This window comes from Tursiops truncatus, chromosome 8 (assembly GCF_011762595.2).
Source record: "Tursiops truncatus isolate mTurTru1 chromosome 8, mTurTru1.mat.Y, whole genome shotgun sequence".
NCBI lineage: Eukaryota > Metazoa > Chordata > Mammalia > Artiodactyla > Delphinidae > Tursiops > Tursiops truncatus.
In genome coordinates, this window is record NC_047041.1 from 1,025,637 (window position 1) to 1,038,318 (window position 12,682).

The 12,682-nt window shown below is 58.5% G+C and overlaps 1 protein-coding gene across 1 annotated transcript in view; it reads left to right on the forward strand.

The window, feature by feature from the left end:
- The first annotated feature begins 5,816 nt into the window (after positions 1 to 5,816).
- IGSF9B (immunoglobulin superfamily member 9B) overlaps positions 5,817 to 12,682 on the forward strand; it is a 42,234-nt gene continuing 35,368 nt past the window's right edge. The window contains exon 1 of the mRNA XM_073807972.1: positions 5,817 to 5,979. Coding sequence (XP_073664073.1) covers positions 5,916 to 5,979 — 64 coding nt within the window. The 5' untranslated portion in view covers positions 5,817 to 5,915. The remainder of the gene's footprint in view (positions 5,980 to 12,682) is intronic.

The following is a 12,682-nucleotide window of genomic DNA, read 5'->3' on the forward strand; positions in this document are numbered from 1 at the left end:
ACTGCCTGGGCCCCTCGTTCCCCCCGCTCCCCCACCGCCCTTGGCCCCTTGGTTTTACTTGAGCCGATAGAGATGCTTCTCTTCAGCCTTTCCTGGCCCACCGGTTCCTCAGTCCTCCAGTGCAGTCTCTGCTGTCCCCGTGTCACCGTACCACCCCGCCTGTAGGTCCATCCCCACGCACGCCCACTGAGCACCGCCGCCCGGCAGGCACCAGGGTACGGAGAGCAGAGAGTGAGGCAGGCCAACTCTGCCCTCGGGGCTCCCAGACCAACAGGTACCCTGGCAGCAGCCCCTGTTCCCCATCCTGCCTCCTCTGCTCCCTCCCTGAAGGTTTAGCTCATTCCTCACACCCTCCACTCAGCTCTCACCCGTCTCCACCTTCTGGAGGTTCGAGCCTGGACCACAGTCTCTCCCCAGGCCCCCGCTGACAGAGTAATAAGTGTTGCTCAAGGGCCCAGCCTGATCCTTCCAAATGGCTGCTAAGCTCCCGGGGGACAGGGCTGCTGGCTTGTCACTCTTCTGTCCTCCTCCTCGGTGCCTGGCACAGTGCTGACTGCAAGCTGGTTCCGAGGCTGCCTGTCAGTTGGAGAATTCCTTCTTCTGCTGCGCCTTGAGCCCTGCTCCTTGATCTCTCCATTTCCTGCGTGGTGGCATGACTTGTTCTTTGGCGGATTCCCCATAAATTCCTGATCCTCCGCTGACATCAATCTTTTGCCAATTTCAATGATGCCAGGAGCTCCAATCCATGGCTCCATGTGCCTCTGCAGAAGCTTCCACACTATACTAGAATCTCTGGTTGGTCAACGGTCTTGGGATGAGGCCGGGCCCAGCTTTTCTCCGATGTAATGCAGCAGGGGCACAGAACCGGAGACAAAGAAATAGCACATACGTCCTTTCAGATTCCTCTCCTGCAGACCCTCATCCCCATTACCTTCTCCTGTCCCCTCTATGGATGGAGAGAGTATGGCTCAGACAAAAGAATGACCCAGACCCCCAGCTTGTTAGGGCCAGAGCTGGATGGCCCCTTTAGACACCTGGAAACCAGAGCGTGGAAGTGAGGGCCACAGCTTTCCACCTGCTCCAGTGCCTCGCTGCCGGGCCTTTAGTTCCGGGCAGGCAAGGGCAGACTCAGGTGGAGTCCTGTCAATCATTTTCTGTGACGCAGCCTTTGGCATGGTGAGGGGTTTCTGAAGAGCGACGGCCGCGTATTCCTGTGGGTACTTCACAGGGAGGGCTGTCATCAGGGCTCCTAAGCTCTGTAGGACAGATCTGACGCAAAGCGGAGAACCTCTTTCCTGCATTCTTACATTAAGCCGCAAAAACATGAAACATGTCTTCTTTGAGACTGTTCAGAGCTGGCCTGGAAGGCCGTGAAGGAAGAGGAGCGTGGCTGGTGAGGCTGAGAGGGTTATCATCTGGTTTTCAGATAAAATCGTCCTAAATTATGGCTCTACTTTCTTCCTGGGGCAAAAACTTGATCTCTTTTCAGCCAGACAAGAAACGAATACAGTTTGGCTAAAATTCCAAGAACTGGCACCCACCTGCTATATCCCACCATACACACGGTTCTGCAGCATCACGCTCTGTAACAGGTGGGGTCCTGGTAGACCCCCTCCCATGTTTGGGGACCCATCTGGATGAGACATCATAAAATGATCCTATGTGGTGGGAACAGGTGTCTTAAGCCAGGAAGGCCTGGATCTGTCTCTGGGCCAGTCACCACCTCCATCTCACCAAGATGTGGCCACCAGGGAAACTGTAACTGAGCAGGAGAATACTGGATATTCTGGGAAATTAGAATCATAATGAAGTTTGAGTTTTAAAAAGAAAAGTCTCCAGGAATTTATTTTTGGAGAGGACAAAGTGGACTGTTAGAATAGCTATTCAGGTCCAGAAAAACAACGTATGGCCAGAGGCTGCAGGTGCCTGCAAAGATCTGTGAGCATTTTGAGCTGAGATGGAAAATTCTTATGATAAGAAGGTTTAGAATCCTGCAAAGATTTTCCCCACTTCTCCTGCATCAGATCTTAAGATGAGATATTTATACTTCGGAAATCCAATTTCCTTTGTTTATTTTCTTCTCTCCTTCCAAGTTCTTTTAAACATGCTGACTGGTCTCTGGCATATTGAGAGAAAACAAGGTGAAAGAAGTTGCTTCATAAATGGGCTAGGCTTCCGTAATTGGTCACGCTCACATCCCTGTGTGCCTGGGACTGGTGGTGGCAGCTTGAATTCAAGCAAGAAAATTCTAAGATCTCGATGCTGTCTGTCTACAAATGCTTTCTTTCTAGGGATTTCCTCTAGAGTTCATTTTTGGCTGAATTTTGGAGACTGTTTTCCTGGCAAATTGTATCATTTCCCCAGTGGCTGCAGCACGACCTCCCATCCCACGAGCTTTGGGATGTGGACACTGCTCCTATCAAGAGGTAGCGATCTACATTCTCTGCCTTGGAATCGGGGCAGGGTTTTGACTCTGCTGGAAGTGGTGCTATGCGTCTTCCAGGGCTAGGACATAAAGGGAAGTCTATCTTCTGCCTGGTTCTACTGAGATGCCGGCTCTTGGAACCCGGCCACCATGCTGTAAGGAAGCCCAAGCATCCCGCGGAGAAGCCCACCTGGAGAATAACTGCAGTTCTTTGCCTGCAGCCTTGGCTGCCAGCCAGCACCACTTGCTGACCACGTGAGTGAGCCGCCTGCAGCGCTCAGCTCCCCTCCCCCGGTTGGTCAGATGTTGTACGAAGCAGAGAAGAGCTGTCCCCACCATGCCCTGCCTAAATTGCAGATTTGTGAGCAAATAAGTGACTCTTGTTGCTTTAAGTCGCTACATTTTGGGATGGCTTTTTTTTTTTTTTTTAATATGGCAAGACAACCGATACAGTTCCTGACTATAGAAACACTAAACACCCTCTCTGGTGCTCATTGGGGTAAATTACTGGTACTTGGAGATGCCTCTCCTCCTCACAAGCAACTGTTCTGACGGCCGTCCTCACCTAGATTCTACAAAGAGGTCTGGGACCACTGAGGAAGGGGGGATGACAGTGAGTGAACAACTGGTTTTGAGTCCTATGTGCTCAGTGGATGTGAGGAGGGAGTGAGTACCCCCTCCTCTTCTAGATTTGAAGCTTCCGCAGACACCTGTCCTTCAGGGCTCCAGGGGGATGTGTGGGTAGGTAGCTAGATGGTTTTACATGGAGGAACTGATAAGACTAGCATTTTGTATTTCCAAAATGTAGGAGGGCTGACATCTACTCCCTTACCTGATGTACACACCTGCATTATTAGAGACACTGGTGACTAACCAGCTACACCCAGGAGCTGCTCCCAGGAGTGGCTTACATCCTTCCCTCATGTCCGTCTTGGATGCTGGGGTCCATGTTCACCTTGAGTCCATTACTGGACATGTCCCATCCTTCTTGGGTCCCGAGATTAGCCACGTGCCAAGAGGGAAAGACTTAATTGTCTCATTCCTCACTGGGACCTGACATTGTACATCTCTTTTGAGTTGATATGAAACCAAACTGAGACATGTCTGAGGATGACGCTAACTTTTCCCTTTGAATCTCAACTTTCCTCCCTTTTCTCTCTGCCTTCACTCCCCTGTTCTGCTGCATTTCTGGTAGATTTATCCAGAAGAAATTTAGTCCCCTTTTCAGATCTTTTGAAACCCTTCCCAGCCGAACTCACACTCTTAAGCTCTTTATGTTATTTTTTTCCTTTCAATCTGACAGAGTTTTAGTTCCCTAGCAGAAACTACCATGCTGAGTAGGACAAAATCAATGACCAAGCAAATACAGTCAAGATGATGGTGAGAGTGGCTCCACCCCTTTCCTTACCCTTCAGGCCCCTAGAAGAATGTTTCCCACTCCTCTGCCGTGTTTATGCCTACAAAGGGCTAGGGACTGGGGCGGCCCTGGGGGACCCAGCATTTCTCTTTAGGCGAGCTAGCTGCTTAGGGGCTTTAGAAAGAGAATCCTGTTATCGTTAGTTCTGCAAAGGGATCCCTAAAGGCTCATAGCCCTAGGACCCTGGTCACGTGTATACGTTGAGGGCAGAGCTCTAGCTCCTGGACACGCTGGCTGGGAATCAGCCCTTCAGTGGGGGACCAGAGCTTCCAACTCATTTCACATCCCCAAGAAAGGCATCTTGGCAGAGAAAGAGACCCTAAAGTGATGGCTCAGGGAGAACTGTCCCTGCATCACCAGAGTTATGTCTCATGACTGGAGAAGTTGGGCAGGGCAGGATTCTGGTTCTCCGGGTTATATCCAAATGCTAAACTTTACCAGTGTGTTTGCTGCTCTGCTGGGGAGGGGGTCCCAGCTTTCCATCTCCTGGCTGGCGGTGAGCTAAGAGGGTTCACCTTCCAGGGAAGGCTGTTTCCCCAGTATTCAGGCCACTTTTGATGCATGGTCTGTGTGTGCGTGTGTGTGTGTGCGTGTGTGTGTGTGTTTTCTTAGAAGCAAGTTTCCCTCTTGTTTTGTTTTTGTTTGTTTTTCTTTGAGCTCCATGTCCTAGAGCCAGTGAGCTCCCCTTTGCTGCCCCTCTGTCTCCCCTCTGTGGCAGCAGCCCATCCTGGGGAGCTGTGCCCCTCTCACCACTGCTCTCACTCCTTGAAAGAACAGGCATCTTCACTTCAGCCTCAGAACGCCCGTGTGAGGGGATTGTTTGTAGTAGATGTTTCCATGACACTCGTTTATTTCTTCTGCAAATACAACTGCACTGGGGGAGGGGATGAGATTGGGAAACATGAACACCTTCCAGTTTCCTCCCTGTCCTCTACTGAAGGAATAAGAAATCCACTTTCCCTGGGTCCCTCCATCCCAGACCCCTACACTGCTCCCCAAATCCATTTGGCTTCATGCTGCTGATGGGGCCAGGCTCCCAGGAGGGTGGGGAGGGGGGAGGAATCTTGTGCTTGAGGAGACAGCCTTTTTAGGAGAAGAACAAACACTTTCACTGCTCAAAGTCGAGATTTCGTTGTGATGAGCAACTATGACCCGCACTGGGGGTGGCAGTGTGCACACGTGTGTTCCCGACGGGGCCCGTGACTCTCCCGCAGCTGAGCCAATGAATCACCCCAAATCTTAGCGACTTTTAGAGGTCATTTTAGTCATCCCCCTGCCTTCGGGCTGGATGGAGCTTAATGTAATCTCACGTTTGGGTGGGAGGGGGTGAGTTGGGGAGAAAAGAGTGGCCGTGTGTGGAAGGGAGGGGGTTGGTAGCGGTAGCGCGTGACCCCTTTGAAAAGATATCCGGCGAAGGACGTTCCCAGCTTCCCCAGGCTGCCGTTCCCGGGTTTCCCCATCACTGAATCAGCACCGTCCTCCCGGGACGCCTTTTTGCTGGATGGAAACCGGATGCTGGGTTCACTAGGTGGGCGGGGGCGCCGACCCCTCAGACCTGCAGGGTACCCGAGACTCCAGGGTCCCGTTAGCCGGCCCGGCAGCCACATTCCCTCCCCCAGAAACTTGCCAGGCAGCGGGAGCAGGGAGCAGAACCAAGCGGAGACGCGGTAGCGCCTTCTCCCCGGCAATGCGCATGATTCTGCGGCTCTGGGCTGGCCACACGTCAACGCACCTTGAATGGGCTCGCCCCCCTCGCCGCGACGGGCAGGCGCCCCAGCCAATCGGACTCCGGGTTTGCGAGCCGCGCCCAATGGGCGGACGGCGGGGGCGGGCCTGGGGCGGTGCGGCCGGGCTTCTCCTCGGCGCTGGCTGCGCTCCGCTCGGGCTCTAGTGCAGGTGCCGCTGCGCCGGGCGGGAGGCTACGCGCCGAGCCGAGCGGAGCCGCGGAGGGATGGGGAGCGGGCCGCCCGGTCTGCAAGAGCCGCAGGAGCCGCGGGAGCACCGGCACGGGGCGTAGGCGGCGCGGGGCACTTTGCGATAGGATGAGGCTCCTGGCTGGCGCGCGGTAGTACTATGATTTGGTATGTGGCCACTTTGATAGCAAGTGTGATCAGCGCCCGAGGTCTTGCGGCTCAAGGTGAGTTGAAGTGCAGTGTCCCTCCCCTGCGCCTCCCGGCGCTCTCGGCCCCGTCCTCCTGCCGAGCCCGCGCCCTCCCGGCGGGCGCGCTCCGAGCACCGCGGGGAGGGCGGGGGCCGAGGCCGCGGCCGGCGGGAAGGGCCTGAGCCCGGGCTGCCGGCGCTCGGGAGAGGACGCCTCGGGATTCGGTCCACTTCGCCACCCTTGGCCCCAGGGCTTCACAGCGGGTGCCGCGCCCGGTGCCCTTCGCGGGCGCAGCCGCCGCCCCGAGCGCTGGGGAGGCGGCGGCTTTCTGAACTCTGCCGCCGGGGAGTTTGCGGGTCCTCGGGCGGCTGCGGCACGCTGGACCCCGCGCAGCGCCACCGCTCCGCAGGAGAGCTGCTGTGGGGCTTGGCTCCGGCTCGCGTCTTTCCGGACCACACGTCTTGGCAGCTGGAGGTCGGGTCCCCTCGCAGGGCGGGGCGCACGGAGCCCCGCGAGAGGAGAAGAGTTGGTTCTGCGCGGGGTTCCTCGCCGGCTGCGAGGAGCGGCTGCCTTCGGCTGGCCCTGCCCGCGCCCCGCTCCGCCGCACCTGAGACTGGCCGGGCAAAAGTTCCCCGGGAGCGCGCCGCAGCCGGGCACAGCTGGCCGGGGGCGAGGGCGGCGGAAGGGGGTCCCCACTGCCGCGTCTCCGGGCGGAGGGAGGTTTTCCTCTTTCCGTTTTTCCGGTCTGAGCTGGGAAGAGGCCAGAGGGAAGCCCGCGCGTTGGGTGATGCGCACGTGAGCGCGCGGGCTTGTGCTCTGGAGACGGCAGAGCCACCTGTCCACCTCTGTGTGACACCCCGGCTCTCGGCCCTTGTATGGAAGTAGGAGCGGAGCCTGAAAGTGCCGGGTCTCTGAGCTCACGGTGCTCAGCGCGCAGACACGACCCGGCTGCGGACAGGTTCCTAGGGCCGGGAGGGATGGCTTCCGGGGAGAACCGCCGGGAGTGGGCGGCCGCAGGAGGACCCGCAGCGGGATACCCCGCGTCCGGCCGCGCTCGCGCAGGAGGGTCCTCTCGTCACCGTGTCTGGGGCTGTGTAGGGGGAGGGGAAGTGATTTGGGAAAGTTTCTGGAACGGAATAGGTCTCCGTGCTGTTTGGGAGTGTGTGAATACAGAGGAGGGCGAAGGGAAGGGTGATTTTGTTAAATGGTGTGTGACCTGGATGGTTTTAAAACTCTCCCTTTGTCACGTGGGGAAACTGAGGCCAGAGTGACCGCAGAAGCTTGTGGAGTGGGGTGTGAGGTCGTTCGAACTGCGCTTGAGAACCCGTCTCCAGCCTCAGCCTCACCCCCTCATTCCCTTGTAGTCTTCCGATGCCCGCAGCTTCCTCCCCTCCAGTTTTTGGTATGTTCCTGCTATGGGACTGTGGCTGAAAGCACAAAAGGATGTGCTGGGATCTTTGAATAAAAAAGAAACTCCAAAGGGAGGCTCTGAAATAGCCTCCAAGCCTGAGACTTCAGGGGATGAGACTTCAGGGGAGGCGGATGGACTTTTTACAAGTTTAAGCACAGAATAAAGGAAAATGGGCTTTATTACAGCAGCACACAAGGCGGCTAGACAGAAGGAAGGACTTCCCAGCATTGAAGGTTGTTGGTTATGAAGCTTTTGCCTTCTGTCTGCGGTGGCTGGACATGAACCCCTGCCTGCCACCCCTGTGGGTCTTCGGGGTCTTTTTAGCCAAAGGGGCTCTGCGTGTGGTGGTGAAGGACCTAGGTCTAGTCGCAGGACCTGCAGTCAAGTCTGGCTCGGCCACTTGCTGGCCTGTGACCTTGGACACGTTGCTTCGCTTCTCTGATTGTCACTTGCCTCATTGGGGGTTAACAGCCTGAGCTTGTAGGGTTTTTGTGAACATTAGCGTTCTTTAGTAAGTAAGAAAGTAAGTAAACGATGATGATGATGGTTTCATTTTCTGGGGCTTCCAGGCCCCCCTCTCAATTTCTTTCCTTTGAGCCATTCAGGGCATTGGGAGCTGGGAATGCCTTGGGGTAAAGTTCAGGTGCTGCCTCTGTCGGGAACCAAGTTCGGTTTCCCAGGTGGACCTCGCCCCGGGGAGATGTGGAGGGCTGCTCGGAAATCCTTTGAAAGATCTGTAAAACTGGAGTTTTGTCAGTGGCCAGAGCCTTGTGGGAAGGATGCAGGGAGCCCAGGAGGCAAGCAGCTCGTCACGCACAGCCTCCGGGGGCAGGAGACAGGCCTGTGAGGCTGCTGCCTGCACACTGCCAGCATTCAGATGCTGCTGTGTGAGCTCAGCTGTTCTCCGACTGGCAGAGGTGACTTCCGGGAGATTCCTGAGGGGAGGGACTCTGCGGTGCCAGCTTTAGGGTTGGGCTGAGCAGGGCTGCTCCAGCAGAGGGGCGAAAGGGTTGGGACAGAGGGAGGGATGAGTCACGTGTGTCCGGGGGGCAGTGGAGAGCTTGGGGAGGGTGTGCAGAAGAGCCTGGAAGATGGCTATTGGAGTCTGCATCCCAGACGTTTGCTGAACAAGCCTGGGGGGAGGACCCGGGCCTTTACCGCCAAGGCTGCCTCCTCCTGTTGACTACAAATCCTGCATGACTAGTGTCCCCAAAGAAAGTGGGTTCTGACTCAGATCCTGCTGGTAGCTGGACCAGTGCCTTGTACTCTTGGCCTGGCCGTGACCCTCCTCCCTCCCTTTGGCAGCCAAGGTGGGAGGGAGGAAGTTTAGGCCTGGAGGCTGCTAGCAAGACCCACGGGCAGCCTCTCAGCTGAGCAGGACTTGGCTCGGGACGTGGCCAAGTGGCATGTGTGTGCGTCCCCAGCACACATGCTAGAGGCAGGGGTGTGTCTGGCAGGCTGCGCTCAGGAGAAGCCGAGCAGGGTGTGTGTGTGAAGAATCAGCTTTCAGCTGCTGGCCCCAAGATCGGCGTGTGCTGGACCTGGAGCTGCCGGGTCCCAGGGCTGGTGGTTTCAGGTTTGAGGCTCTGAGACAGAAAGCTGGGATCTGGTTACCTAAGGAGCAGATGCTGCCTGGCCGGGAGGTGCTGAACTCCAGCCTTGCTTTGGCTGCCCTCTGTCCTGGCTCCTGGCCCTGTGCTCTCCTCCCTCAGATCTCCCTTCCTCGGGCCTGGCTGCCACAGCCTTGCTGTGCTGAGGGAGTGAGGGCGGACCTGGGCGCGAGGGGGTGAGGCCCGAGAGGGACGAACTCTCTCCTCTCTGAAAGGCTTCCTGCCTCCCTGCACGTCCCATGCCTCCTCAGGCTGGGCTCGGGTCTCGGGGAGCAGCTGTCTCCTGTCTGCGCCCGAGGATGGGTAAAGCAGCTTGTGTGAGAGTGGATCTGAATTGTGGAAAGAGCTGTCACTGGTGCAAGCTGCGTGTGCGCGTGTGTGCGTGTGTGCACGCAGTGTGTGCAGCTGTGTGTTTGCATGTGCACGTGAATGCAGCAGACAGGCGACCCAGAGTCTCTAGGAACGAGGTGGGGCATCACTCCCATCTGAGTGTTGGTGGCCGTGGGTGGCAGTAAGGCTAGACTTGGAGCAGACGCCTGACTTTCCCTGCCCCCTGCTCCACACCTGAGTCTGGGCAGCGCAGAAGCCCCCAAAGTTGGAGGCTCAGCCCAGGGGCTGGTCGAAGGATGCCTGAACTCCCCGAGAGAAAGCCTCAGTGGGGACACACACGGGCAGAGCCCCAGGGATGCAGAAGACGGGTCTGTCTTGTAAGGTGGGCTCTGGTCTCGGCTGCCCAGTAGCCCAGACTCTTGAGTGGAGAAGGGGCTGGGTCCCTGGGGAGCCGGGCGCAGAGGCAGCTTGTAGCCTGGCCCTGCCCATAGGGGAGAGCCCAGCCTGCCCGAGGCAGCTGACCTATTTTTCTTAGGAATCTTCCTGCTTTTCTGTTCTCTCTTGCGTGAATAAGCAGAAGACTGGTGAGCAGAGTCGGGCTCCATGAAGGTTTTGGAGAGCAGTTCCTCGTGGGCCAGGCTGTGAGCGAGGTCTCAGCCAGCCTGCCTGTCCTCCTGGAAGGGAGGGGACTGGGTGCTGCTCTCTGCCCGACCCTCTACCCCGCCCCGCCCCTGAGCTCCCTCCTGGTCCAGGCCCGGCCACCAGCTGTGGCAGGTAACTTGCACACACTACATGAGGGCAGCCGCTGTCCTGTTTTCTGGCTTCTGAGTAGGGAGTGCTGACGCTTCACTACGAGCAGACACGGGCTTCGATCCCCCGCTTACTCGTGACCACCTGGCGCCTTACCCGAGGGCTCTCCCGGCTCACGGGCACTTGGACCAGGCCTGTACCCGCCCGGCAGGCGGGCAGGGTGGGTGTCGCTGGGTCTGTCCATGGAGGAGCCGCTGCAGGAGCAGAGGGGAGGTTGGATTGCTGACTGCTTCCTGCCAGTGGCTCCTGGGGAAAGGCTCTTGGAAATACAATCTAGCCCAGAGCAAATTAAGGCTGCTAATAGCGTCGTTGCTGCCTCTCGGGCTGCCTGGGCCAGGAGGGTCAGGGTGGAGTGGCGCCCACGGAGGAGGGGGCCTGCAGATCCTGCCCCTCCCCCAGGGCCTCGAGAGAAAATGGAAAGGTTCCCAGCCAGGGCCAGGCTGGGCTCAACCGACCTTTGACTTGGGCCCTGAGAGTTTGATGGGGAGTGGGGGCCGAAGGGCCGTGAGGTCAGCACTGGGGAGACCGCAGAAGGAGGATCTGCCCAGGCGGGGGTGGAGGTCCTGGCCGGAGGCAGGCTGTCCCGGTGCCCTCCGGCCCACCTGCCTCCTGGGAAGGACAACCAGGGTGCGGCCTGACGTGGACACGGCCGTTCCTCCGCATCACACTTGGCTTTGGGTGGTATGTCTGTCCTCAGCTTTCCTCGTGCAAGCCTCTGGCTCTCCGCCCCCCGGGTAGGGGGTGGGTGCTGTTCCGGGGAGCCCGATCACAAGCTCCCTGGAATCTCCTGGAACCCCCTGGCGTGTCAGGGAGGAGGGCCTGGGGGACTGTTGGGGGCTGTGCCTTTTTTGGACTCAGCAGGGATTATTTTTAGGCTGGCAGATGGAGGTGGTGGCTGGCGCTGGTATTATTAGACAACAGGCCTGTGGTTTGGGAGCCTGGTGCCCGAGGGGGAGGGGGACGGGGTTGGGGGTTGGGGTGGGCGGGGGAGGGGAGGCTCCCTGAGGACTTGTACTCACAGAGGAGGAGGCGCCAGCGCCGCCGCCACACCCAGCCCGAGCTCCCGGGTCCCAGGTGGAGGGGGCTCAGCCCAGTGCCAGCAGCTGTCTTCTGACCCAGGCGCACCCCGCCGTCCTGCTTGGGTCCAGGGCTGCAGAGCTCTGGCTGTGAGAACCTGTCCAGAGTGTGCGGTGTGGAGGGGCTGGCCTGACTCAGCGGAGGGGAGGGGGCTGCTTCTTGGGTCGGTGTGGGAGGGGCCTTCGTCCTTGGTCCCTGGGCCTGTGGCCCGGCCAAGGGGAGACACGGCAGCTGGAACCTGCTCCGACCTGCTGCCCGGCGGGCGGCTGAGCCAGCCAGGGGGCCCCCAGCCTGCTCATCTGTGAAATGGAGATGGTAGTACGCCTGTCAGCCAGCGCTGCGACCCAGCACGGGCCTGGTGTGTAGGAGCGGCCTAGAGGAAGCCGGGTTTGCCTGGTGGCCGGCTCTCCCGCCGTCAGACCTTCCGGTCCTGGCACCTCTCCTCCCCCAGCCCCGCCTGTGGAAGAGCCCCAGCTTGGGGGGTGGGGGCGTCAGGCCCTGGATGCCCCATGGTCCTGTACTCACGGGGGAGCCAGTGGCAGCCCTGGACCCGGCTACCCGCCGGGCACCACCTGGCCCAGAGAGCAGGTTTGTCCCCAGTGGGCTTTCGGAAAGGTCAGCCAGACCGCAGGGGCACCGCGTCCTCCTTTGCCCTCTCTGCCCACCAGGGTGTGTCCCCAAGATGCAAATTTGCTCTGCTCCTCCGGGTACAGCTGTGTCCTGCCTTCTCTGAAAGGGGTGTGTGGCATCCAGGACACCTCCCACCCCTGCGGTGCTCACCCTGCAGACGCCAGCGTCCCTTTGAGGCTTGCGGCCTTGTCCCTCCGCTGCTGCAGGCTTCTGTGCTGGGGAGGGGTCTGGGGCCTCCCCCTGCTGCAGCCCTCCCACTCAGGTCACCACCCATCCCTGTCTTCCCCTGCCCCCTCCTTCCTGCTCCCCTCTGAGCCAGCCACCGTGAGCAGCCTGCTGCTCCTGGACTAACGGCCTCCCTTCTGCCCCCTCCTGGCTCTGGGTCCTCTGAAGGCCTGTGTCTCTGTGTCCCAGGCTGAGTCCTATGTGCCTCTGAGATCTCTCTGTCTGTTTGTCTCTCTCTGTCTCTGTCTGTTCGCACCCTACCATCTGTCTCCATTCTTGCCCCTGGACTCTCTTTCACTCTTCGACTTGGGTCATGTCCTCCTAGGGTTGAGGTCATCTCTCTCCTCCGTCAAGCGCCTCTTCGGTCTCTGCTGCCAGCAATGTTTACTTTTTTTTTGCAGTGAGCTTTTCTGGAGAAAGTGTTTTATTAGACATGCTTGGCTCAGAAAGGCTCAGGCTGAGGGGGAAGTGCTCGTGGGTGATGGAGTGAGAGCACACGCTCTGTGTGTGTGTATGTGGGTGTGTGTGTGTGTGTGTGTGTGTGTGTGTGTGTGTGTTGAGGAGATGAGGGAAGCTGATAAATATTTTAGGATTCAGAAAGCCAGGAGGGCTGGTCTGAGCGTGGGAGCTGGGGCAGGGCCTCCCC